At 41.1% G+C, this 27759-nt stretch overlaps 1 protein-coding gene and 1 long non-coding RNA gene across 3 annotated transcripts in view; one reads left to right on the top strand and one right to left on the bottom strand.

Moving 5' to 3' along the window:
- Positions 1-27278, bottom strand: part of OTUB2 (OTU deubiquitinase, ubiquitin aldehyde binding 2) — a 32359-nt gene extending 5081 nt beyond the window's left edge. The window contains exons 1-5 of one of the 2 annotated variants that reach the window (XM_007472577.3): positions 27069-27269; positions 26159-26243; positions 9483-9578; positions 6045-6163; positions 1019-1103 (exon numbers count right to left, since the gene is read on the bottom strand). In XM_007472577.3, coding sequence (XP_007472639.1) covers positions 1019-1103; positions 6045-6163; positions 9483-9578; positions 26159-26239 — 381 coding nt within the window. In that variant the 5' untranslated portion in view covers positions 26240-26243; positions 27069-27269. Of the gene's footprint in view, positions 1-1018; positions 1104-6044; positions 6164-9482; positions 9579-26158; positions 26244-27068 lie in introns of both variants that reach the window. The other variant, XM_007472578.3, reaches the window with a different exon arrangement.
- On the top strand, positions 5145-23471 carry LOC130456295 (uncharacterized). The gene is made up of 3 exons (XR_008914930.1): positions 5145-5473; positions 8107-8232; positions 16156-23471. It is a non-coding gene; the product is annotated as an uncharacterized LOC130456295 (long non-coding RNA).
- Positions 27279-27759: the final 481 nt, after the last annotated feature.

The raw sequence follows: 27759 nt of genomic DNA, 5'->3' as shown, positions 1-27759 counted from the left end.
GGCCTGGGTCAGAGCTCAGCACTTTATCATTCTCCTACATTAGAATGTTAATATATGGCCATTTTGGCTTTAAATACGCTCCACGTTTTCCCTAGCTCTCTCATTCATGGAAGCACCACTGATTTATCAACATAGAGCGTAGGCACATATATATGATAGGGGTACCTAGATGGTCTGTAGTCAGGAAGACCTGGGTTCAAATCTGGATTCACCCACTTATTAGGTGGGTAACCCTGGGCAAGTCACTTAACCCTGTTTGCCTCAGTTTACTCATTTGTAAAATGAGCTGGAGTAGAAAATGACAAACCAGTCCAGCATCTTTGCCAACCTCCTCCCCCCCAAAGAGAGTCAGGAAGAGTTGGACATGACTAAAATGACTGAATGACAACAACAGATACATGACCTAGCAACAGCACTGGGTCAGAGGACTTGCTAAACATGGGGGAAGAGGACGGACACGAAGGGCATTACAAAGTCAAACATCAGCTTCTTTTTTAGATTGGATTTGTGATTCCCTTGGGTTAAGGTGTTCCCAGTGACACATGTTCTCTACCTTCTCTGCAATGTATATAGTTGGCTGGGACACCGAGAGACTAAGGGCATACGGTCATGTGCCACGGCCAATATGTGTCAAAGGTGGGCCTGAACCCATGTCTTCTGGACTTGCAGGCCAGCTGTCTATCCACTGCTAGCCTGCTTGTTGTCAAGTGCTAACCTCCCCCAGCTACTCGGCTTGGATAGGAAGTTCCCTAGCTCTGCCTGCCCCTCACACAATGGGTTCTACAACCATTTTAGAAGAGCCAGTTTAGAAACAACAGCCCAGAGGGTGAAGGCTATCTACTGCCTGCAGACAGTCTCTTGGTGGGAGATGCCCTTGTGTGTGTGTGTGTGCTCAGAGAATTGAATTAATGGACCACCATTACACAGCTCTTGCCTTTGCGCCCTCTTAGTGCCACCGTCCTCTTCCCATTTGTATTTTCATCTAGACATTTAGGCTATCGGTTCATAGGCTACTTACAGCATTAAAGAAGTTTCTGAACTTGTGTTCTTCAAAGCCAGCAGCTAAAAGGTCTTTTGGCGTTTGTAGCACGCGTTCTTTAAACCTGAAAGGGATTGAACCTAAACATTAGAGGGTGGTGAATAAAGTATCAGGAGCTCCCTCTGCGTACAGTTTCTCTAACATCTTGAGCGCTGCTATTAATTATCCATGAAGTGCCGGAGCCAGCTCTGACCAGACTGCTCAATTTCAGAGCGAACATTTACCCAGGGGAAACCGGCAAAGATACACGCACGCATCAAGGCTAGACTGGTTGTACTGTTGATTATCTAGACGTAAGAAAGTGTTAATAATGTAAACAAAGTGTCGGAGTGTATAACCCTTCTTTCTTCTGGAGAGTTGGGCGGTTACACATTTGCCAGCGCACTCCTTATTACTCTGGAAACAATGTTTGAGCTCCAGAGAGGCTCAGGGAATGGAGTGATCACCGGAGTGGAGTCCTGCTCAGTGGGATGCTGATAAACACAACAACTGCAATAGAAGTACGGACATTTGTCTAGAGCTTAAAGGGCTGCAACATGCTCTCCAGCCATTAGCGCATTGGAGGCTCACAACATCCCTACTGCTACTCATCTCTCTTATTTCTATAAAAGGAAGTCAGGACAGGGGCTACTGTCCCCAAAGGCAGCCTATGCTCTCAACCGCACAGATAGCCCCTATAGGGAGCAATTATGGGATGTGATTTTATATGTATATATGTATATAATTATTTTTTATGTTTTATATAAAATATAACATTATAACAACTAATACAATAACACAAATAATATATAAAAATATAAAATACAAAATTATATAATACAATACAATATAATGTGATGTGATATGCTATGCTATGCTATGAAATAATACAATACAATACAATATAATACAATATAATACAATATAATATAACATAATATAATATAATACAATACAATATAATACAATATAATATAACATAATACAATATAATACAATACAATATAATACAATATAATATAACACAATATAACACAATATAATATAATATAATATAATATAATATAATATAATATAATATAATATAATAATAAATATAATCCTTTACTTCAGTCTTAGAAGTGATCCTAAGAATCAGTTCCAAGGCAGAAATGTGGTACGGGTTAGGCAATTGGGGTTAAGTGACTTACTCAGGGTCACATAGCTTTGGAAATATCTGAGGTCATATGTGAACTCAGATTCTCCCAACTCCAGGCCTGGTGTTGTATCCACTGGGACACTTATTATGGTATGATAATTAACAATAATCTACATTCTATACTATTTAAGCTCTCCAATATACTTTCTTTTTTTTTTCTTCTTTAAACCCTCAATTTCCATTTTAGAATCAGTACTATGAATTGGTTCCAAGACAGAAGAGTAGGAAGGGCCAGGCAATGGAGGTCAAGTTATTTGTTCAGGTGCTCACAGGAGGAAGTGTCTGAAGCCAGATTTAGTTCAATATACTTTCTATTTTCTACTTTTAAAATTTCTTACCTTCTGTTTTAGTATTAATGCTAAAATAGAAGAGCAGCAAGGGCTAGGCAATGGGGGTTAAATGACTTGCCCAGTGTCACTCACCTAAAGAGCATCTGTGACCAGATTTGGATCCAAGTTTTCCTGACTCTGGGCCTGGTGCTCTAACCATTATCTGATGCTCCTAGCTTCCCCACAAATATACTTTCCTTACATCTCTATGAGATAGGGAGTGCGAAATCTTTATATATATTAAATTCCCATTTTGCAAATAAGGGTAATGAAATTGAGAGTGTTGCCCATTTTCCTATAATGAGTTAGTTGATAGACCCATGTTTCCCCAATCTTTTCTTATCCTCTGACTCAATCTTACAGCTTTTCCTTCTCCCCAAAATAATAAAAGGGATCTTAGGACAAGTCTATGGAGCATATGGTGTACTACCTCTAAAAACACTCCAAATCCCTTCTGGAATCTTTAACAGAAAGTCATTTCCAGTTAGGATTTTTTTTTTCAATTTTCTATCGTCATGAAAAACACATCCATATTGGTCATTGTTGTAAGAACACAAGCATACATATCCAAAACCCCAAAATAAAAGGGTTAGGATTTTTTTTTTATGTGCTCTTTCCTTTCAAACCCCACTACCTCTCCTTTGGGAAAACTAAGATTTCATTGTATTCTCCTGGATCTTAAATAGGCCAATCTGAAAGCAGGTTTTCCAGGTTTGGTTTATAATCACTTTGAGCAGGTTGTTTGGGGTGTTTTTGTGTTCTTTTTCTTTTCAGAAGTCATAGAACAGAATAAACAGTTAGTTCCAGGGTTGCCAAATATGAAGGAGGATCATGCCCTCTAGTGGTATGTTTTAGGAAAAAAAAACCTACATATTTCTAGGCCCCACTGAGCTCCTTCTTTCCTGGAAAAATCTGTCCTTCATCCTGTCCAGGTTAACATTTTTATTAGTGATTTGGCTTAAGGCGACATTCGCCAAATCTGTGGAAAATACAAATTCAAGAGTGGAAACTAATACAATGGACTACAAACACAGGATCCAAAAATATCTCAAGAATTGAGAGTTGTGGGCTGAAGCTAGGAGGATATAAACTGAATTAGAGATAAATGTAAAGTACTGCACACAGGGTCAAAAAATCAATCACACAACTATGCGATGGAAGAGATACAGTTTTAAAGAAAGAGCTAAAAGTTTTAGTGGATACAAGCTTAAGTAAATTTTCTATGGAACAGGGATCCTCCAGGGTCATTTCCTCCTGATGTAACAATCTATGGTACTGTGTCCTCTCCCTACAATTAAGTCATAGGTCTTTTACAAATGGCAATCAAAAAAAAAAAAAAAAGCAAATGGGACTCAGGTTACATTAAGAGAAGAATAGTGTCTAGGACTGGGGAGGTGGCAGTATCATCACTGATCTGGTCAAACTCTATCTGGAATCTTCTGTTCAATTCTCAGTGTTTTAGGAAGAATATTGAAACACTGTAATGTCTTCTGAGGAAGGTATTAAAACACTGTATTGTCTTCAGAGAAAGGGGGAACAAAACCATCTTCTCCACTGAAGTAATTGAGAATATTTAGCACAAAAAAGGAAAGACTGGTAGAAGATAATAGGGCAATTTGTTCTTATGGACTTCAGTTGACTCCAGTATCCTGGTCAAGAAAACCCCAAATGGGGTCATAAAAAGTTGAAATGTCAGAAATGCCTAAACAAAAACCAACTTTAAGAATTAGTGAATTACCTAATACTTAGTCTTTAAGGGAGGTCGGAATGATCATTTGTCAGGGACATTATAGAGAAGATTCATATTTTGGATGGGGCTTGGACTGAGTTCCCTTCCAACACTGTGATTCTATGAATCCAAGTATGGCAAATGAGATCCAGGCTAACAAAATCAGCCCTTCCACATTCTCACCCCTCTCCAGGCACTGACCTTCCTCCAAAAATATGTCCAGGAAACTCCTAGTCTTTTTAGCCTTCCCACCTCTCCCCTCCCTCCCCCCATGACTTTTGGTTTGGAGAGGAGCCAAGACACTCGCATACAGGAGGAGACAAGTTTGGAAGCAGAATCAGAGGAATTCAGTTCAAGGAAGGGCAGTGCCATTCCATACTGGTATGACCTTGGGCAAGTAACTTAACCTTCCTGGTCTAGTTCTTCAAATGTAAAAAATAAGCAGGTTGGACTAGATGGCCTTTGAATGCTATCCAGGTAATATAAATAAAGCCAATAACAATAATAATAATTATTATTATATAGTACTTTTAGGTTTGCAAAGTAGTTTACAAAGATTATTTACTTCTATCCCCATAATAAGGCTGGAAGGTAGGTGCTATTATTATTTCCACTTTACAGCTGAAGCAGACAGAGTTTAAATGACTTGCCTAGGGTCTCACAGCTAGTGTTGTCTGAGGCTGGGAACTGGAGTCTTCCTGACTCTATCCACTATATCGATGAAGAGAGATGGGATTTCTATAATTACCCAACAAATGATCAACCTACTTTTGCTTGAGAACTTCCTGCCACTAGGAGGGTTTTTTTTTTTTTAGTTTTTGTTTTGGCTTGACTTATTTGATTAACTCTTCTAAAACAATTTATTTTTGATAGTTTGGACTTGGCAGTTAATCAGTTGGGGAATCTGGGGAAGATACTTTGGGGAAGTCTTCCTGCCTTCAAGGACCATCCTATTATCTGAGGGGAGCAAATAATTCTATTTCAAGCCCACCAGGAAAGGTGATTCCATAGACATATGAAATCATAGGGCGTAAGAACAAAAAAGAAACCTAGAACATAGAATGTAAGAACTGGAAGGTAGGCAGCACACAATATGAAAAAGAATAGAGAATGTTAGAGGGGGAAGGTTCATTAGAGATCATCTTATAGAGGAGGAAACTAAGGCTCAGCAAAGTCGAGACTTGCTCAAAGAAATGCAGGTAAGCCAGTGGCTGAATTTGGATGAGAGCTCAAGTTCTTAGTCTCTTGTTCCATTGTTTATTATTATTTGCCATTAGAAGATATCTTCAAAGATTCTAACCAGTGGTATATGCTAGTAAATTTTTAATAATCAGCACTTTGGGGGGAAACATGCACATAGGACACGTTTTTAAGTCTATTTTGTATCATTAACTGTTTCTCCATCACTTTATAAAGTCTAGACAGCCAATAAAACAATAAAGCAAGCCCAGGTCTGTAGCTTTCGTGTAAATGCTCACAATGAAAATGTAGCAATCAATTCTCCAAAATTGAGCTGGCTCCAGCACACTCCTTTTATTACTTTCTACATATGGGCTGAAACAGCTGAGTTTAGAGCCTAGGGCTTTTGGTATGATCAAATATATTATTTAATATTCCAATACAATCCAATTAAAAAAAACTAATGTATGTGAAGGATTAAATTAAGAGGAGACAAAGACAAAACAAATAACAATTCCTGCCCTCAAGGAGCTTACATTCTAAATAGAGGATATAATGTGTAAATAAAGAAATATCTATACAGTCATTTACCTGAGAATTTCTCTGCTGTTTCCAATAAGTGATTCTAAGTAGGAATAACCCAAGGCTCGGTAAAAGCAATTCCCATCCCCTTTTGTTTTTCGTAGAGCAGAAAATCTTTTGCTGAGTTCCTGGGGAAAAGAAAAACATAGCTTTAGATAGTAAAGTAATGATGATGATAATGATAATGAAAATAATAAGGCAGTTAGGTGGTGCAAAAGATAGAGCTCTGGATCTGGAGTTAGGAAGACCTGAGTTCAAATCTAGCCTCAGACATTCACTAGCTGTGTGACCCTGAGCAAATCAGTTAACTCTAATTGCCTCAATTTCCTCACCTGTAAAATGAGCTGGAGAAGGAAATGGCAAACCACTCCAGTATCTTTGCCCCCCCCCCCAACCCATTGTTGGTGTTTGTCCTTCGTCTTCAAAGAGGACCAGGGACCTCAATGGGGGCTTTGACATGTGGGGAAAGAGTCAGAGGCAACTTGAAATGACTGAACAACAGTTGCAATTGTGTTGGTAGTTTCAGTTGAGAAAAGGCAATCAGTATAAATGAAAGAGGGATCTTATGAATTGGATAACTGATTTGATATGGCAGTGAGGAGGCACCTGAAAACATCCGAGTTCAAAATTCAGCCTGAGACACTGGCTTTGTGACTGGCTTATCCTTTGTCTGCTTCGGTTTCCTCCTCTGTAAAATCTGTGAAATAACAGCACCTGCGTCCCAGGGTGGTTGTGAGGATCAAATGAGGTAATAATGGTAAACTTGAAAGAGCTCTATAAATGCTAGCTATCATCTTCTTCTTCATCTTCATCATTAGATAAGAAGTGAAAGAGAGGGAAGAATCAAAGAAAACAAACCAAAGCTTCTTTCATATGTGGTCGACCAACTGAGAGAACTACAAGGAAGTCAGATGAAGGAGGTTAGGAGGGAAAGATCAAAAGCTTAGCTCTAGACAGGCTGAGTTTGAAGTTCTTGTGAGACATATCCAGGTGGGGAGGCAGGTCTAGAGTTCAGGAGAGAGTCAGAAATAGATAGTTTTTTAATCATCCGAGAAGAAGCGATGGCCAGAGCCATAGTCATGGAGGAGACTGCCAAAGGGAGAGTCTAGAGAAAGGAGAGGAAAGGGCAGAGAACAGAATCTTGGGGAACATTGTTAAGGAAAAAGAATCAGTTAAGGAGACAGAGGAAGAGGAGTTAAGAGAGGAAGGAGGAGAACCAGGATGGTTATGGGATCACCTGAAACTATAAGAATTGGTGGTATTAAGCAGAGATAGATTCTTTTTTCTTTTTTAAGCCCTTACCTTCTGTTTCAGAATCAATTTTCAGACAGAAGAGTTGCAAGGGCTAGGCAATTGGGGTTAAGTGACTTGCTCAGGGTCACACAGGAGGTTTCTAAGGCCACATTGGAACCCAGGTCCTCCTGACTGCAGGTCTGGAGCTGTATCCACTATGCCAAGCAGCTAACCCACCCCCAAATTCTTTTATTTTCTTCCTTCCACTTCTTCCTTCCTTTCTTTTCCTCTCTCTCTCTCTCCTTCCTTTCTTCCTTTCCCTCCTTCCCCTCCCTTCTCTCTCTCTGTCTCCCTCTCCCCCCCCTCTCTCTTTTTGTCTCTCTCTCTCTCTCTCTCTCTCTCTCTCTCTCTCTCTCTCTCTCTCTCTCTCTCTCTTTTCCCACCCTCTCCCTCTTTCCTTCCTTTTCTTTCTTTGACCAGACTCATTGGCCTAATAGCAGAGACCACTCTTAAAAGGGGTAGGTGATTTGCTGTTTTGCACTTGAAAGGCAACAGTGCTAGTGTGGCAATTTGAAGCTCGAATCTTGGCTGTGCCACCTACAATCACTTATGTGATCTTAAAGAAGTGAGTTAACTTTTTTGAACCTCAGTTTCTTTATGTATAAAATGGGAATAATTCTCATACTATCTATCCCCTAGAGTCCTCCTAGTGAGGATCAGATGAGATAAAGCTTATATATAGTACTTTGTAGCTATAAAGCACTAAAGAAATATGGCATTTAAAAACCACCACTTTAGATTTGGCAGAAATGTTATTGACATCATTTTCACTGGGCAGGCACAAAAAGAAAATCAATCTAGTCTTCGTGAGGAACTTATTCTAATCTCTGGATACTGTCTGCAACTGAACCTGGGGACTTTCTTTTCCCCTCATCCTCCCCCAAACTACAAGCTTGAAAAAAGTGTGAGTATAAGAATAAGTCTCATATTTGATGGACACATTACTTAGTCTCTTCAATACTTCAGGAAACTCCCAAGGCCATAAATTACAGATGAGATGCTATATGGATGAAATCACAGATCTGAACAAAAATATACACACATAAATACTGTATCCTATATATACATAGTACATACACAATGGAAACATGCATGTGAACCTGAATGTATATATGTATATATACAGAGAGAAAGAGTAAGAGAATGAGTGTGTAAGAAAAAAAGTCATATGTGTGTATGTGGATATATGTGAGAGTGTATATATAGGTGTGTAAGGGAGAAAGTGTGTATGAGAGTACATGTGTATGAGAAAGTGTGTGCATGTATTTGTAAGAAAAAGAGAGAGGGAGAAAGTGTGTGTGTAAGAGGGAGGGAGAAAGTAAAAGTGTATATATTAGAAAAAGTATATGTGAGAGAAAATGTGTCCATGTATGTAATATAAAAATCAAAATCAGTGTGCAGTAATAAAAATATACAGTAAGACAGAGAGGGAGAAAATGTGTGTGTAAGTGAGAAGGAGAAAGTGTGTGTATGAGAGTATGTGTGTAAGAGAAAACATGGGCAAGTGTATGCAAGAAAAAGAGGGGGAGAAAGTGTATTTGTGTCAGAGAGAGGGAAAAAGTATGGATATGAGAGAATGTTTGTAAGAGAAAGTATGTACACATGTATGTAAGAGGGAAAGGGAGAAAGCAAGTGTGTATATTAGAAAAAGTGTGTAAGGGAGAAAGTGTGTGCATGTATGTAAGAGAGAGGGAGAAAGTGTATGTGTTTGGGAGAATATATATGTGTGGTTTAAAAGAAAGGGAGAAAGTGTGTGAGTATATGTATAAAAGAAAGAAAAAGTGTGTGTATGTTGAATGTGCTTATCAGAGAGAGAAGGGATGTGTGTGTGTTTAAGAAAGAGAGAATAAGAGAAAAAGGAAGAAAGCGTGAGGGGTGGGAATACATATATAGTGACTTGAGGGATGGCCGTGGAATCATGAAGACCTGGTTCAAGTCCTCCCTCTGACATATACTAACTATGGGGCTACAGGCAAGTAAATTAACCTCACAGCAATCCCAGCAACTCTCCAAGACTGGGAGATGTCATTTTGAGTGTACAGAGGAAATTTTCACATTGGGAGTTCCCATAGGATGAAATCCCAAGTCGTGACCAAAACAGAAAACCACATAAATCTTCCTCTCCTTATTTATTTTAAATACCCTTGGCCTTACCTGAATTTTCCTCTGGTAAATCCTATTTTCTGGATGGTCACAAAGAATCGATAAGATGTCACATTTCTCAGATATTAAGTTAAAGGATGATTCACTCTGAAAGATGAAGACAGAGAGGTAAATAGAAGAACTCTGAAAAGGATTGGTCACATTTCATCACATCCTCCTGGGAAGTTAAATGCATTCCATTTTTCCTTAGTCATGACAGGCAATAGAGAATATCTTTAATTTAAAAGAAAAGCTCATTTTGTAAATCCTCACCTTGAAAAACGGATAAAATTGGAATCTCGATTCATTTTATAGAATCTGAAGCCTTCAACATGAGGAACTTTCTCATTGAGAGGCAGTGGGAAATGATGGGAAAAAATGCTCCTCAGAAGCCATCCAACCCAACTCATCCCCAAAAGGAATATCCACTATAACATTACTTATGTAATCAACTGAGATCTAGTATGGATCTCAGGGGTCTAGTCTATCCCACTCATGTTAGAGAGGAGGAATCTGCAACCAAGTGAGGTTAAGGGACAAGCTCAACGCCACACAGGTAGCAAATAAAAGAATTAGAATTTGATCCACACAGGAGGCTGGAACTGCAGCTATGAGAGCAAACTCAGTCAATGGGACAGAGATTAAAACTCCATTGACCTGAAGAGATTATACCAGCAGATGTTGAAGTATACACAGAGGATAAAAATAATATTCCTTGGTTATTTCTAACCTTAGAAAAGCTGGGGCACTAGCATAAATAAGGAAAGTTAGGGTAAACTGTCCATGCCCATTCAGCAACTAGAAGCAAGCAGAGATCTTATATTTTAAGACCTGTGCCCTGAAGACTAAGGGGTGAAGGAGTGATGCTGTTTGGGCTAGGAACAGAAAGGCCATGGGCCAAGCAAGGAGGTGGCAAAATTCCTAAAAGAGAAGGGGTTGGCATTCCCCATCCCCCAGCCACATCCAGGCACCTGAGGCCCTGCATGTCCTATGACCAATCTGTTTGGAGGAGGGAAGGAAATTAGACTCTGCCTTATGGGTGGTGTCCTACCTCAATGGCTTCAAGCTTTAGCTGTGGGCCTCCCATGTTGTACCACCAGACAGAGGTGGACAGACTAACTGGTGAAATTTGCACAAGAGAGGAACAGTCGCAGTTGCTACTTGGGCAAATGTGGCTGCTGCTGCAAATAGGAATTCTGAGTATGGCTGATAAAATGCACCTTGGCTTGTTTCTGAAACATAGGGTTGATAAGGAAGGAACTGATCATTAATCTATGGGGTTGCTTGTAAAAGTGTTCAGCGCTGGTATAGTAAGAGCCCTTCTACCACCACCTCCGCCCTAAAGCTTTCTTTAAAGCCCCAACCCATCCCTACTTGGAATTGCTGGACATTGGCAGTCAGGTTACTATCAGGAAACCTCTGACAAGTCCATAAGGGTACTATAGTTTCCAACAGGAAGGTAGGATTTCAGACCACTGAGGGAAATCGATAGAATGATTTTTGGGAAATTAATACCTACAGTTGAGTGCTTATAGTAGTAGCCTCTATCCCAGTTATTAAGGGTATGGCCAAGTAGGGAGACTTTTGGATTTACTTGAGCCATCTTGCTTATTAATACCAAATGGGGGCAGGGAGGTGGCTCAGTGGATGGAGAGCCAGGCCCTGGGTTCGAATGTGACCTCAGACACTTCCTAGCTGTGCGCCCCTGGGGTACACATTGCTCTTTTTGCTCTTCTGTCCTGGAACCAATATATAGTATTGATTCTAAGATGGAAGGTAAGGGTTAAAAAATCCCCACATAATTATAGGTCCTGTCAAGGGAAGGAGTAAAAGGTATTTCTCCTCTTGTAATGCAGATGAAGGATGTCAGAGTCCTTTTGATATGCCACTTCTCTCTTATGATTGCCCTGTAAGACCAGTGGAGAAGACAAGTGGCACCTGGTAGGATCATTATGGGCTACAGGGAGCACACTCAGAGTTTTTACATTACTTGCTGAGGCTATTCCTGACGACCTCATTAATGGTATCAGATAACCAAGATCCCTTGGGGGTAGTATGGGATCACTAAATTCACTAATTATTATTATTTTTTAATTCCTGTGTCTGAGACTTGTTAGGAGTGGTTTTCTTCTACCTAGAAAGGAGTCCATTCTACCTTTAGCATCCTTAGGACTACCTGAACTCTTCCTCAAACTGTGATGTGATAGGCAGAAAGGGATCTCGAGTACTGAGGACATTGATGACCACCACTATATTTATGACTTAATGTTGACCAGGCAAGACAAGGCCATGGTGACAAAGTCCCTAGATCTGATGGTGACCCATATGAGGGGCAATGGATGGGAGATCAACTATGAGAAAATCCAGAGTCTAGCCTGCTCAATCAAGATATATTGGAATATTATGGAAGAAGGGATTCTAGATGACTCTAGAAACAGTCTAGAACAAACTAATGGTGCTTGCTTCTCCACAGTCTAAAAATAAAAAGGAAACTCTGAAGCTAAATGGACTCTGAATTTCAGAGAACCAACATTCCCCACCTGGGTATGCTTGAGTGACCTACAAGCCTGCCTATTTTGACTGGTAGCACCAAATAGGTTACAGCACTGGAGCACCTAAAATGGGGTTCCTTTTATGAGTAGGGCACAAGAAGTCTCTATAATTAAATGAAAATGGCACATTCAAGGTCATGCTCTTCATGACCCCTCCCTTGGGCATTCACATCCCTTATGAACAAGTTGCAATTCTGCCAGAGGCTGAGACCACCAGTCCTAGATCTGACATCCTGCCTCCTATCCCAGTGGGTCCCTATGATGACTTGACTCCTGAGGAATATCACTTTGCTTCATTCTCCAATGGCTTCAAGAAGCATGTGAAAGTGGACATTTGTGGCCATTAATTCAGTAAAGGGGGATACCTTAAGGGATGGGGATTCTGGAATGTTCTCCCAGTGGGCTGAGTTATGAGCTGCATGGCTAGTGAGGGCCCTTTGGTAGAAAGTGGCTATGAGTCTGATTAAGGGGATCTGTAGCCTGGAAACAAAAGGACTGGACAATCAAAAAGGCTCTATCCATTCGGGCGAGGATCAGTGGAGGAATTTTACAATGCCTTTACAATTAGCTAATACAATTCTACGATGCTGACTGTAAGCATGTGATACTCATTAGAGATATGTGTTCTTTGCTAAACTAAACAACTAGATTGATGCTTTTATGAGAGGAGCAGAGAATGGGGATTGGGTTCACCACCAATCTAGACATGGGTCCCATGATGTTATGCTCTAGAAGGCTTGGGACCATATGATCCCTCTCATTCCAGATGAGGTAGGTGGCTAGGCCTTCCCCAAGGGGCTCTTTATGCCAGTCTATTCTGAATAGTCATCAACTTGCCTCCAACTTGGAAATCCACCCTTTCCCCATCTCAGTGTCAAGTTTGTCCCTGTGAAACAATCTCTTTGTCATTCTGTTCCTGACTGGGTCAGGTGCTCCACCTCTGAGAAGCCATGCCCTTGATGAATCAGCATCACCTTAGGAAAAGTGGTGATACTGGGCAAATGCTGGCACCTAGACAGACTAAATACAAGATAGTAATGGTCTCTTAGCTACCTTACTGGAGATGACCCTGCCATGTTGATGAGCATCAGTAAGTGTGCTGGGATTAGAACATCATCTGCTTTATTGCCTTGATATTCTAATCATCATTGGTGCTTTTCACCTAGAGATGCACTATTGTATCACAGACCTAGGACTTGGACTTTTTTTTTTTAATTTTAAGACCTCACCTCTAACCTAGAATCAATACAGTGAGTTGGTTCTAAGGCAGAAGGGCAGTAAGGGCTAGGCAATGAGGGTAAGTGACTTGCTCAGGATCACACAGCTAGGAAGTATCTAAGGCCAGATTTGAACCTGGACCTCCCATCTCTAGGCTTGGCTCTCAGCTCACTGAGACACCTAGCTGCTTCTGGACTTGGGACTTTCTGAAGCAGGGAGATGAAGGCTGGGATTTCAGGTCTTTGTTCTCCATATGCAGTCATACTCCTTTAGTGTTTGTGTTTACTTTTTTCTTGTCTTTTTTGTTTTTCTTTTACCTTAAATAAACTCTTCATCTAGGGCTGCTCAAGCCAGGCTTCTTACAAACTAAAGGTCAGATCTGTCAAGTAAGAGTCCCAAAGCTATTTAAGAAGTGGCAGGTCCTCTGGAATATCTGTAGAACCTTGTCAGTTAAGGGTAGTAAGAACAATATCTATCCAAATCCCTGCCATGTAGGCTAGGTTAGTTTTTTCCCCCCAAAAAGGCAGGATAAGTAGCTCTTCATGAAACTTAATATAGGAAGGTATGGTTCAAGCTATTGTGGCTTTCCAGTTGGCTGGAGCATAAAAAGGCCAGCCCATAAAGAAGTGGTGCCCTTAGAACTAGTAGATATTCATCAAGTCATGATACCCATCTGATCCAAAACAATACATATGGAGCCAAGGGGGCTACATCTACCTAAACTGGTGCCATATCCTTGCTGAATATATTTTCCACATAATGGCTAAGTAAACTTCTTTTTGTTAACTACTAGTTGGTCCATGAGTGGATCATTTCATTTCAATCTCGATAAAGAACCACCAGCCCAGCCCGAGCTGGTCTTTAGGACTGAATTAAGTCAGATCTATTACAAATGAAGGCTTGAAACCTAGAGAACCTTTAACACAGGGTAACATGAATAATTTGTAGGGTCCCCTTGGGTCTCCCCTAACTCAGATTTGGTGATGAACTCTGACCTGGGAAGGGTTTTGGTTTACCTTTACTATTTATAAAGGAGCTGCTAAGCAAAGCAAAAAAGACGAAAAAGGGGAATTTTAAATCTACTTTGCCATGTTTGAAAGGAATTTAACATGCATTTTTGGCTATTCACTTCAATTTTACAGAGAAAATTTATTGTGCATTTATATGTCAGGTTGTGGCACATAATTACTGTGATAGATTTTGGAGTTACAAAGCTAAACATGGAATAGAGCTTGCTTTCAGGAAATATACATTCTGCTGGGGAGTGGAAGGGAACAACATGGACACACATACCTAGGGAAGTACATAGAGAAGAGATAAAGAGTAAATACAAAGTTAATTGGTAGGGAGGGGAACATTGATATTTAGGGGTCGGTCTGGGAAATCATGGTCAATTGGATGAGGATGCCAATGAACTTGATGAGATTACAAAGCATGGCCTTTTTCATTTAAGGAGTATCCCTGGAATAAGAGCATGCCCATTGGCACTTTGCTGAAAGTCATGATGGTGGGATGACAAACTTGGGGATAAGTTCTTCTCCTCACCATCCTAAAAACTGAGCAGTGAGAACAGTTCCATCCCTTCTTCCTCTTGGACTTGAGAAGATAAGCCAATGTATGATAGAGGAGTCCTTTATTGGGTGGGAAAGGGGAAGAAAGTCTGTTTCCATGTACAATTTCCTCCTCCTGGGTGCAGTTGATGGTGACTCATGGCAAAAGCACATGGCAGAGGTAGACATGTGCTTACATATGGTTGAAGAACAGAGATCTTGAAAGTCAAAGATTTTCCAAACTTAATAGACCATAGCAATTGGGTACTGAGGGAGTTCTTCTAGAACAATGGTTCTCAAACTTTTTGGTCTCAAGACCCTTTCTTAAAAATCACTGAGGACCCTCCAAAAGACTTTTGTTTATGTGGATTATATCTACTGATATTTACCATATTAGAAATTATGATGCCTTAGTATTATTATTAAATCAATTTTGATCCCCTGCAAAAGCAGGTTTCCAAAGGATTGCAGGTACCCCTCTGGAGTCTCTGGACTACCCTGAAAATCAAGAATGTGCATGCCTCCTTGGCCCAAAGTCAACAGTCCCCAAATTTGAGGGTTCAGGGATTAAATATTCTAGAGAGTGAAGATTTCCTAATTCAGCATTCTCCTTGGAGAAAGAAGGGGATCACCAATATAGTTCTTGGAAAACATCTTACTTGGAGAGCAAAGCACTGCATTAATTGGATGGTCCAGGATATGGGAAGGGGATGGTTTGTATAGCAGCTCCAAGGTGTGTTTACCTTTTGGAATAGTCTAAACTATAGTTCAGTACCATGAGTCTTAGAGGAAATGGATTTGGAATGAGAAGGTCTGAGTTTGAATCCTAGTGTGGCCACTAACTAGCTATATTACCTTGGGCAAATCACTTCTCTTCTGTGGACCTCTTTTCTCAACTATAAAATGAGGGGCTTGGACTTACTTAGGAGAGCAGAAGGGGCTCTGGGATAAACTGGCATAAAGGGTTGAGCAGAAGTAGTTTTCTGATGCTTAGGTCCCTTCTAGCTCTTTAATCCTCCCTTCAACAAATCCTGGACCCCAAACTCTAGGGGCAGCTAAGTGGTACAATGGATAGAGCTTAAAGTCAGAAAGAACTGAGTTCAACTTCTGTCTCATATGTACTAGTTATGTGATTCTGAGTATTTCATTTAACCTCTGTGCCTTCGTTTCCTCATCTGTAAAAATGGAAATAATAATAGTACCTCGCTCCCAAAGTTGTTATGAAGATCAAGTGAGTTAACATAGGTTCAGCATTTTGTAAACTCTAAAGTTCAATATGATTATTATCATTATTATTATTATGATATGGAAAAGTAGATAGGGACCAGGTTATTCAAGTGACTGTTAATCATGCTTATTTATCAGGAAATACCACTGAACAGAGGAAGAGGCAAGAAGGTTAAATCAAGCAGGGCTTGTTTGCAGAGTGATGGAGGTAAAAAATAATAATAATAAACATTGTTTTATAATCTTTTGAGGTTTACAAAATGCTTTAAACAACCCTGTGGGGTTGGTAGTACAAATATTATTTTTCCCATTTAACAGATTAGACAACTGTGAGGTAAAAGAGGTGAAATGATCCCAGGGTTTCAGTGCCAGTTAAGTATAAAGGCCTGAGTTGGGTTTACACAGAACCAATTAGCAGGGAGTTTAGCTCTCTTGAGAATGAAAGTTTTTTGCTTTGACAGCTGCCAGGAACCGCTCTGGAAGCTACCCAAATATGGCCCAAAGCCCACGCTAAAAGATGCTTCCATCACCTTGCATCCCTCAAGCCTGAAAGAGCACTTTGGTGATTTCTGGTCTCGTTCCAGGTACCAACATCTTCCAATGAGTATGATCCTTTGATAATACATATATAATCCAGATCAAATTGCTTACCATCTCCGGGAGAGAGGAAGGAAAGTAGGGAAGGAGAAAATTTGGATCTTATAAATTTTGGAAAACATTTTGAAAATTGTTATTACATGTAATTGGGAAAATAAAAAAATATTTTAAAAATGATGCTCTAAGGGCAAACTTCCAGGAGGCTTATCACCTCAAAGTGCCAAGTCAGTGGCCATATGAAGGGAAAGGTTTATTAAGAAATGTATGAGTTAAAATCAGATTGGAAACAGTTCTGTCCATAGATATTTTTCCCCATTCCTCCTGCTAACTCCCTGTATCCTACACATACACTTAAATCTGTCTGAAATCTGTCTTAGCACAGAGCTTGGCACATAGTTGGTGCTCAATAAATAAGATTAATCAATTTATTGCCTAGTTACATCATGCTTCTATTTACTCTCCCAATTTTTGCAGATCTGGAATCTGGTGAGTTGTCCAAGGTCATAGAGATAGAGAAAGAGCCAGGATCAAAACTTAGGTTCTTTGACTTTGAGCCCAAATACTCTTACCATGCTGCCTTAAGGCAAGGTCTGGTTTATATGCTGCTTCTTCCATGAGGCCTACCCAGATTCCTCACAAAGAATAGTGGGGAAAATTTTGGGCAAGTAAGAAAAAAGCAATTGAGGTGAGGGATAAGAAGATAGTCTCACTCTAGAAGAGGAAATGGAAGAGTTCCATTAAAGAATAATGCCATAAGGGGCAGCTAGGTAGATCAATGGATAGAAAGTCAGGCTTACAGACAGGAAGTCCTGGGTTCAAATCTGGCCTCAGACACTTTCTAGTTGTGTGATCCTGGGCAAGTCACTTAGCTCTAATTGCCTAACTTGTGCCACTCTTCTGCCTTGGAACCAATACTATCTTCTCTAAACAAATATTGTAATTCACAGGATTGTATCTTACCCTAGGAGGAGATCATGTGCCTTCCTGAAGGCAATCAGGATGTAGGGAACAAAGATCAAACCAAAGGGTAGATAATCTGGCCTTAGAAGCAGTGAGAATAAGGGATCAAACTGGGCCTCAGGATACAAAGCTATCTTTACCATTTAGCATGGCTTCCTTCATAAACTTATATTTTTAGGAATGAAGTATGGCAGAAAAAGATTCTCCAAAAACAAAAAATAAGATATATACACACACACACATATATATATCTTCATGTAAGGGAAGCTGAAGCAAAAACTAGAAATACAGTAATACAGAAATGGGAGACAGTGGAAAGTGCTTAAATTTGCTACCCTAGATACACAATTTTTCCTAAGGGCCATAAATAAAATAAAGAAGTTAATTATAGGTAATATATTCCATGAATGGGAGTTCAGAATAGACTAGTAAGGGACAGACGTTAGGAGAGCAAAATAAATGAAAACTTTGATTTGTCCAAAATCACAAAGAGAGTAGGACAATAAATCCCCACCAAATCATTAGCATTTTTGTGTAACAATAACATCCAAGAAGAAATGATAAAAAGAGCTCCATTAAGAAAAACCCAACAATTATAACATGTATGATGACAGAGAATTGAAGGGTAATAATACAGACACAAAACATACCAATGGTGATGGCATGGAAGGGCTGATGAGAAACACTCTGAATCAGGTCCCAAAGACAGGGATATATGGATAGAGAGTATGGAAGGTCATGACCCAAAGGGATTGTGGTTATGAAGGCAGGTGGGAAGGTTGGAGATGGCAGCTCTTAGGAACATATTACTGGCCATGAATACCCTTGTTATTAACTTTTTCAACCCAAAGTGAAATTTAGGAGGTCCTTATTCATCTACCACAATTTCTGAACAATCTATATCAGTGAAGGTGAACCTATGGAACGGGTGCCAAAAATGGCACACAGAATGCTTTACTAGAAAGGCAGAGGGACTTGGGTGGAGCTGTTCCTCTCCCCCTCTCCACTGAGTCTGATGACATTTTTTCACATTCTCACTCTTCTGTCCAGCAGCCCAATGGGAGTGCACAGGCAGCAGAGCTGGAGGGGAGCAGAGTGTTCAGGTCACTCTCTTCATTTGTGCTAAGGACATTCCTCACTTTACCCACCCCTCCACTCAGCAGCCCAATGGGAGTGCTTCCTCCTTGCCCTATGTGGGGTAAGGGGGTGGTTGTGCCTAGCACTTGATTGGGAGGAGGGGAACAGCATAAGGTCTCTGAGGGTGGCGCAGTTTTGGGGGTGAGGTCAGGGTAGGGCCTGGCACTCTGTCTCTAAAAGGTTCACTATCACTGATCTATATCAACAGTTAGCCACTGTCCATTCATTCTCAACACCTCTCCAGCCCCTTCCAAACCCAGGCATCCACCCTTTTTTCTGCTGGATCAATCTCAGCAAAAGATCTGTGCCCCCTGGAAGCTACTGGAGATCCTTCTCCTTCCTCATTGGTTCCATATGCTAGAGATCCTGTCCCTTCTTCCCTTTGCTTTTCCCACTTTAGAAATGTTCCTCAAATGTTCAGAGGGGCCCCTGAGGGAGACAGGCAGGGAAAAAGATAGGAGACTTCTTCAATAAATGAGCTCCTTATATTTCTTGATATAATTTTAATAGTATTATTAGTACAGTTTTGTACCTCCCTTTCCCATTGGGGCTGGTTGCCTTGGTTGCTCAACAAACACATTTAGGTCCAGCTCTAGCATATATCACTTAAAAAAAAAAAATCCTTACCTTCCATCTTAGAATCAGTATTGGTTCCAGGACAGAAGAGGAGTAAGGGCTAGACAGTGGGGGTAAGTGACTTGTCTAGGGTCACACAGCTAGGAAGTGTCTGAGGCCACATTAGAACCCAGGACCTCTTAGTCTCTAGGCCTGGATTTCAATCCACTGAGCCACCTCACTGCCCCCACATATATCATCACTTCTTAAGTTATCTCCTCAACAGCGACTATGCTAACCAAAGGGCTTAAATCTTTAAACCCTGGAACTTATTCCCCAGTGTCTGGGTAGATGATTGCCTCAGTCTCCTACTCTATCTAGGCCTAGCTCTAGTTATGCTTCACTTCCCTCTTCCTGGTTATTTTCTCAATTGCTGCCACACCTTCATGAGTATCCTCCTCTCTCCCACCCTCCAAGGATTCAGTAGAAAGAGGATCAAATAAATTCTCTCGGTTGGTCCTGGAAAGAGTTAAGGCTACTACCTTGTGACTCTACTCATCATCCCTATAATTTTCCAAAACAAAATTCCCCTCCATGGCTACCACTGTCCTCTATATGTTGTCTTCTGTAAATTCCTTGAGAGCAGGGCCTGTCTTTATATCCTTAGAGCTTGGCACATAGCAAACATTTTGTTCATTCATTTACTCTGGGTAAAACAATGTTGGGGGCTAAATTAGGAAACTAATTACGATGCATCATACTGTGTTTTATGAGATATTTTCTACATTCCAAACAACCAATGTATAAATATTTCTAATTCAATCAATGTATAATTTTCAATTATAGAATCAGAACCTGGGCTGGAAAGGATTTTAGAAATCAATTAGTACAACCGAAACTAAAGCTTAGAGATGAATCCCTTCTAGAAGGGGTTGTGCACCTTCCCCTTGAAGTCTTATAGTGATGGGGCACCCACTACTTCCTTGAGATGACCATCCATTTCACTTTTGGCCAGCTCTAAGTTGTAAGGATGCTTCTCCTCCCCGAAACAAAATCTACCTCTTAACTTCCACTCATTGTTCTTAGTTTTGCCTTTTGGTACGAACTAAAAATCCTTTACATGATAGCTCTTTATACATTTGAATACAGCTCTTGTGTCTTGACTAAGTCCTTTCTTTTCAAGGCTAAATGGCACCACTCCCTTCATTCAATCCTCATAGGGCACAATCTTCAGTCCATTAGTCATCCTGGGTATCCTCCTGTACCTCCGCCTCTAGTTGTCCTCATTGAGGACTAGTCAATGTCCTTCCCACTGTGGCATTCAGATCTGAGCACAGATGTGATCTGACTGGGGGAAAAAGCCTCAAGACTAACATCACCTCCTCCTACATCCTAGACATTCTGCCTCCCTCAATGTGATCCAAGGTCAAGTTTGCCTCTTTACGTTGCTATAATACACTGATAACTCAAAGATATATAGCAACATTTTATATCTTCCTTCCCACATTTCTAGACATCAAGCTAACTCAATCCCTTATATTAATAGTGTTCTCATTTGCTGTTTGCATCTGGTATTTTCCAGAGAGGTTGCATATATTCAAGAAAATGGTCTTTTGGTAGGCTGAGTCATTTTTTCCCCATTGACATATACAGTGTCTCCAAAGTCTTAGCATAGTTTTAAGCTTTAAATAGCTTAAAATATTGATAGCTAAAAGCTGAAGCCTTTAATAGTTTAAACACTACACAAAGACTTTTGGGACACATTATACAATACTCTCTAAGATGTTTTTCATTTTCCAATGAATGAATTTTCAATTGTCAGCAATCTCTAATGCTATCCACTTAAGTTCTTTAGGTTTTGAACCTTTGCTTACTTATTAAAACTTCTTTGGGTGAATCCTGAGGCAGCTAGGTGGTACAGTAGATAGAATGTTGGTCTTAGCTTTAGGAAGATCTGAGTTCAAATTCTGCCTCAAACAAGCAAATAAAATCCTTACCTTCCCTTAGAATCAATATTGGTATTGGTTCTAAGGCAGAAAAGCTTTAGGCAATGGGGTTAAGTGACTTGCCCAGGGTTACACAGCTAAGAAGTCTCTGAGGCCATATTTGAACCCAGGACCTCCTATCTCTAGGCCTGGCTCTCAATCCATTGAGTCACCCAGCTGCCCTCCAAACAATTGTTAACTGTGTAATCCTGGACAAGTCACAAATACTCCCTCAGCCATAGTTTCCTTTTCTATAAAATGGATATAATAGAGGGAAGCTGAGTGGTTCAGTGGATTGGGAGGCAAGCCTAGAGACTGGAGGTCATGGGTTCAAATCTGACCTCAGACACTTCCCAGCTGTGTGACCCTGGCAAGTCGCTTCACCCCCATTGCCTAGCCCTTACCGCTCTTCTGCAGTGAAACCAATACATAGTATTGATTCTGGGAGATGATAAAAGCACATACCTCATAGAGCTTTTATGAGGACCAAATGAGACAGAGTATAGAAAGCATTTAAAAAGTCTTAAAGACTTTTATTTCAATTTTCAATGCTATTTCAATGCTAGCTACTCCTAGCTATTAGATGAAAAGATTTTCTGGTCATTCAAACATCCCCTTGATTTCTCAGTTTTGTAAATCTGCATTTTCAGATATTGTATGTCTGAAAAACTGAGCTGACCTGTACTTTTTTTCTGGCCATAGCACTCCTTGTATCTTCCTTGGCTCAGCAAGTCATCACAAGCTCTTGAGTCAGTCTTGTGAACTTGGTTCCAAAGTCTTTGTATTACCTTCTTCTCAGGAGCCATAACTACGGCTGATTTCTGGTCCTGAATCTTTGTCCTACCTGTGGGTGATCTCCTATGTTTCCTCTATTAAGATGTGGGTCCTTTCATCCACCTATCTGACCGCTTGAAAGTATAGAGTTTGGATCTGAGTCAATGACTCCCTATCTTTAAGTCCCAAAGGCTTGGAGCCATTTCCCAAAAGGATTTCTAAAAGCCTCTAAAACTGCCAGTATCTTTTCTAAGAAGACAGAAGTGTGCTGGAATGTGGAATTCTGGGTTTCCATCCCGGATGCCCATCTAATGAGCTTGGTGACTCATGGCGAGAGCAGCTTCAGTTTTCAGGAGTGTCAGTTGTCTTTCTGTTAATTAATTAAGGGGATCAGTGACTGGCTAGGTCAGATCCAATACTGAGGACACAGCCTGGTAGAATAATAATAGGTCACACTCATAGTAGTTGAGGTTTACAAAATATTTTCCCAACAACCTCGTGAGGGAGGGAGGATCAGTATTATTCCCTACATTTTACAGATGAGTTCATTTTGAAGTTCAGGGAGGTTGAGTAATTTGCCTTAGGTCACACAGCAAATTAATATCAAAGCTGGAATCCCAGCTCAGGTTCTCATGACCCAAAGTGTAGCATTCTTTCCACAACAGCATGCTACCTGATTAACATGATTATAACATAGTGAGCGATTAAAGGGATTAGAATGGGGCCCAACTCATATCTATGCCCCAAGTACAATTCAAATTATAATAATATAACCATAATAGTCTAATATATATGACAGCCTTTAAGTTTTGGTTCCCATTTCTCCACTCTGCTGCATCATCCTCATTAGTGAGTGCTTTTATTGGTGTGGAGAATTCTTAGTGTGAAAACTCCTTCCATTGATAGATAAATAACTTACTGTCTTAAAAGACTGACCGGAAACATTGAAAGGTTAAGCAACTTGCCTATATTCATATTGCTCAAATACATCAGAGGCAGAGTTTAAACTCAAGTTTTTTCTTATTCCAAAGCCAGATCCTCTCTCCAGTCCTTCCAGTAGCCTAATATACGGCGAATACCCCAGCCAGATGTCTATTTCTCCTTTATATACAGACACACTTTACTACCAAATTAGGGATGAGAGGATGAGGGCGATTTTTAATTTTTCTTTTTAAATTACTTGATGCTTTCACTTCTTCTTTCTCCTAAGACAATGCCTATTTCTTGGTATTTTATGTTTTGAGTTTTCTCATTATTCTGATTGTTCTTGTTTGGATCACACTTCTAAAACACAGCATTCAAAGCTTAATGAAATTATCCCAGAAGTCACTCTTTCATCTATCCAAAAATCTTCAGTGATTCCCTACTGCTTAATGATTACATTAGAAAATCTGTTTCTCATTTACTAATTACAATTTTATTTGGTTTGAACCATGCACTTTTTTACTATTCTTAAATTCTAAGATAATAAATATGCATTATAAAAAAAAAAAAAGAAAATGTGTTTCTGGGGCAGCTAGGCGACTGAGTGGATCAAGTCTAGGTTCAAATCTGACTTTAGATACTAACTAGCTATTTGACCCTGGGCAAAGCATTTTACTCTTAATTGCTTAGCCTTTGCTACACTTTTGCCTTGGAATTGATATGTAGTGTTGATTCTAAGATAAGGTAAGGTTTTTTTTAAAAGTCTGTTTCTGCCTCTGTTAGAGGCAGCTGAGGGTGCAGTAGGTATGGTTTGGGGTTGCAATTAGGAAGACCTGAGTTAAAATTTGACGTCATATACTTACTGGTTGTGTGGCCCTGGGAAAAATCACTTAACTTTTGGTTGCCTCAGTTTCCTCAACTATAAAAAAGGGATAACAGTATCAACCTTCCCAGAGCTAAGGTGAGGATCAAATGAAATATTTATAAAAAGACACTTAGTACAGAGCCTGATATATAGTAGGTGCTATATAAATGTTTATTTTCTTTTTTGCTTTTCCTCCTTTCCCTGTTACCTAGAATTCAAGGCCTTCCACAATCTAGTAACCAGCAGATTTCTGACTTTACTTCATATTATACCAGTACTTAGCAGAGTAAGAGCTTCATTGTGGATAGAGTTCAGTCAAAGTAGACTACTTCTTTCCCTGGGGCAGTTTCTGTGCTTTCCTGCTCCATGTCTTTCTCTTTCTCTGACTCCCTTTTCCTTTTTGCATCTTCAATTCCTATTCATTTTTTAAACTGGAACTCAAATACCATTCCTTCCAGGAAGTCCCCTATTGGTAAGAAGTTGGCCTTCAAATAGATGTTAGCACTTCTCTGTTCTACTTATTTAATATGTTTTTAATTTGTGACTGGAACTGATTGCTCCTCACTTGACTTTAAGTTCCCAAAGGACACTGATTCTCTCTTCACTAAACTTATTTACTCTCGCCCCACACAAAGCTTCACACATAATGGACAATTGTCTAACTGAAAACCTGAATAAGTACACCTGCCTTCTACTTGACAATTCATGTTTACTAAGAGCTACCGGCCATCTGTAGAGTTTAAGGAAAAAACCAAACAAACTACATTGGCTTTGGAGATTCAAAGGACCTAGTTCAGACTCTGCTACTTCAGGGCTGTCTGACCTTGAGTAAGTCACTTAATTTCTCCAGGTCTTATTTCTTCTCTATGTAATGAGGGAGTTGGAAAAGAAAGTGTATACCATCTTTCCCAGTTCTATAATTCTGTGATTGTCTGGGATCCTACCTCCTCTAGGTGGGCTATACAGAATAGGCAGAAGATGCAGCCTCCTTCTTGTGTTACTTATCATTCCCTCTAATATAATTGTTATTTATGTTGCCCCTAAAGCAAGTCCTTTTCCTGTGTTCCTTGCTCTACTTTCTCTTCCCTTCTCTCCAGAGGTAGGATCAGTGGCTATGATATGGGATGCAGTAAAGGGGCTGCAGAAAACTGCCTCGGATGGCTTTTTTCTGATGCTAATGTTAGGAAAGGCAATTGGTATGGTGGATAGAAAGCGGACCCCTGAAGTCAGAAAGACCTGGGGTGAAACCCCCCTTTTGATTAATTGTGGCTGTGTGACCCCAGCTGGACAAGTAACTTCAACTCTGGCTGAATCAAGATGAGGTTCTTATTCTACCAGTGAAATCCCAGGTCCAGTCCTTAAGTTCAGAGAAACACTAGATGGTGCTAGAAGATCCAACGCCTGACTTCTCATCACCTGGCTTATTTTTCCTCATTTTCCATTCAAGTGAATGGATACCCAAAGGGGCCACTTCCCCAGTACCCTAGTATCTCGGTAAGCAAAGGAAATAGTGTTTAATCCCTGCCCTCTGACTCAGGTTGATCAGGAGACGCCCAGCAAGCCTCCCTGAAAGTTCCTAGACAAGCACACGGCAAGCTGTGGTAAGGAACAGCCTGGCTAGTCAAGCCCCAGGCGGTACCCCAAGTCCTGGACAGCTTGGGTGACTGACTCTTTGGGCACGCTATTACTCAGATCCACGCCAGGGCAGAGCTTGGAATGCGCCACAGCTGAACCTGACCCTCACATACCTCAAGGCTAGAGAGTCTGGCTAGGGGCGACCTCCCAGGCACAGTTAAGTACTTGTTCTGAACTGACCCGTTCATAGACTAAGATTTAGGGCTGGAAGGGTCCCTCGGAAATAGCCAGACCTCTCCATTTCACCGAGGAAGAAAATGATTCTCATCCAGGTAAAGGGACTTGGCTACAGTCCCACAGGAGGGTCCATTTCAGTCACGATTCTCCCGATTCAAAGTACCGGGAGTGCTCTTTTCTTCTCCCCACTGTAGATGAGGAGGGGGAAGGCAATCGGAGTCTCCCCTAATTCTCCCAGTCCACCCCTAACGCTACACTCGGCTCTCAGTAGCCTCCTACTACACTCGTGCCCTGGGTGTGAACCTCACGAGAGTAACCCAATCCCGTCGCAGCTGCAGACCCCTCGGAGGAGGGGTGGAGAGGGGAGGGCTCCCGTCTCGAAAGTGTTCAGCAAAGAGAAAAGAAATGCAGCCGGACTGGCCCGAGTGATAAATGCCTCCCCGATCAACCACCCAGACTCTAGTGGAGAGTGTCTGGGATAGGGGTAACCCCTTCCCCAGCCCTTCAATCCCCTCCCCTGGCTTCAACGCACCAAGCCCTGGTACTTGTGTCTCGATGGCAAGGAGGAAGGGGTTGGCGTCTTGTTCTTGCCCCCAAAGAACTGGTGGGGCATGTGCCTGAACACGAAATAAAGAAGGCATTAATTCAAACCTGATTGGGCGAGGTCGATTTTTGAGGGTATTTCTAGGACTGAGAGCTCATGCCTGGCACACAGTAGGCTCCTGTTATAGCTATACCCGAATTGATTCATTCATAGGATCGGATTTAGAGCTCAAAGAAACCATAGAATCTAAATAGTTCAAACGCCCCCCCCCCCTTTTTTAACAGATGAGGGAACTCAGATTGAGGGGTCATACGACTTGCCCAAGGTCATGCAGGAAGTAAACACACAGGTCTCCTTTCGAGTCCAGGTGCTCCAGTTTTTCCAGCAGATTCAGGGCTCTTTCCCAAGAGGGTTCTGGTAGGGTCAACCAAATTTTCTAGGGGACGACGGAAAGGGGAGGGGAGGCGGGGCACTCTGGGAGGCCGATGTGGTAAAGGAGGTAATGAGTTTCCCGGTTTGGGTCTTCTTTCTCCCCCCAGCTCGGCCACCTTCGCCCTCCCATTCACTACCAAAATCCATCCCTGGCACCTTCATCCCGCTCCTAGCGCCCCGGTTCAAGCATGGGCGGTGCACAGTCTGAGTCCCCTGGACTTCCTCTCTTAGAAATTCCTGGGTCCGAGGAGTAGGGGTACGGGTGAGCCGAATTTGGGGGATGGGAAGGAGGGCCCTGGATGCAAAAAGGGATCTCAAGTAGAAGGGCTTGGAGTAGAGATGGACGAGGAGTTCTGCAGCCCCCTCTCCACCCCCTCTATTATGTCTCGCCCCCTTTCCCGAGTGTGCACATGCGCCCCGGGCTTGGGAACCCCATATCCCCTCCGCTCCCACCCATTGCACTGACCATAGTGACCGGAGACTCTGGAAATCGTCCCGCCCCAGGGAGAAGGAGATCCGGCGCGGGAGGGCGCCACAGAAAGATATCTCCAGTTCAGACCGGTCGGGGGCCCCTGGGGGTGCGGCGTGTAGAGCAATACACCCGACCGCTCAGCAAACAAGAGGTGAGATCTCCACAGTGTCCCAGTAAGATACACACCCTGGGGTTGACGCCTAAAGGATGCAATCAGAAGCCGGGAAGCATATACGTCACAGATAGAGGGCGGGATTTCAGTTGCCTTTAGCCTATGTTTAGGCCTTCAGTAACTGAATGCCACCCTCTTTTAAAAAGACAGAAACCTCAACTAGAAGAGGTAATCTCAAAGGACTGGTCCCATTTTGAAAGACTGAATGAACTTGTGTGTTTTTTAAAATAAAATGTAAATGATGTTCTCTGTAGTTTATTTTATATAACATTCGTTAATACTTCCTTGCCCTCTGAATTTCTCAGTGAACAACAGGTTTAAATAAATAGTGTTTACTCAAGATCAGAAGACCAGGAACTTAGCTTGCCTAATAGTATTTAGTGTCCTGGCTATCTAGCTAGTATTTAGCTTTGTGTTATTCCCAAATTATAGTTTCTTTTCCTGTCTCATGAATTGCTATTAATCTATGTTCATTCAATAATAAGTCATTTATACAGTCTTTCAAGCTTTGCA

Source organism: Monodelphis domestica, chromosome 1 (assembly GCF_027887165.1).
Source record: "Monodelphis domestica isolate mMonDom1 chromosome 1, mMonDom1.pri, whole genome shotgun sequence".
NCBI lineage: Eukaryota > Metazoa > Chordata > Mammalia > Didelphimorphia > Didelphidae > Monodelphis > Monodelphis domestica.
This window is presented reverse-complemented; position numbering and strand designations above follow the sequence as displayed.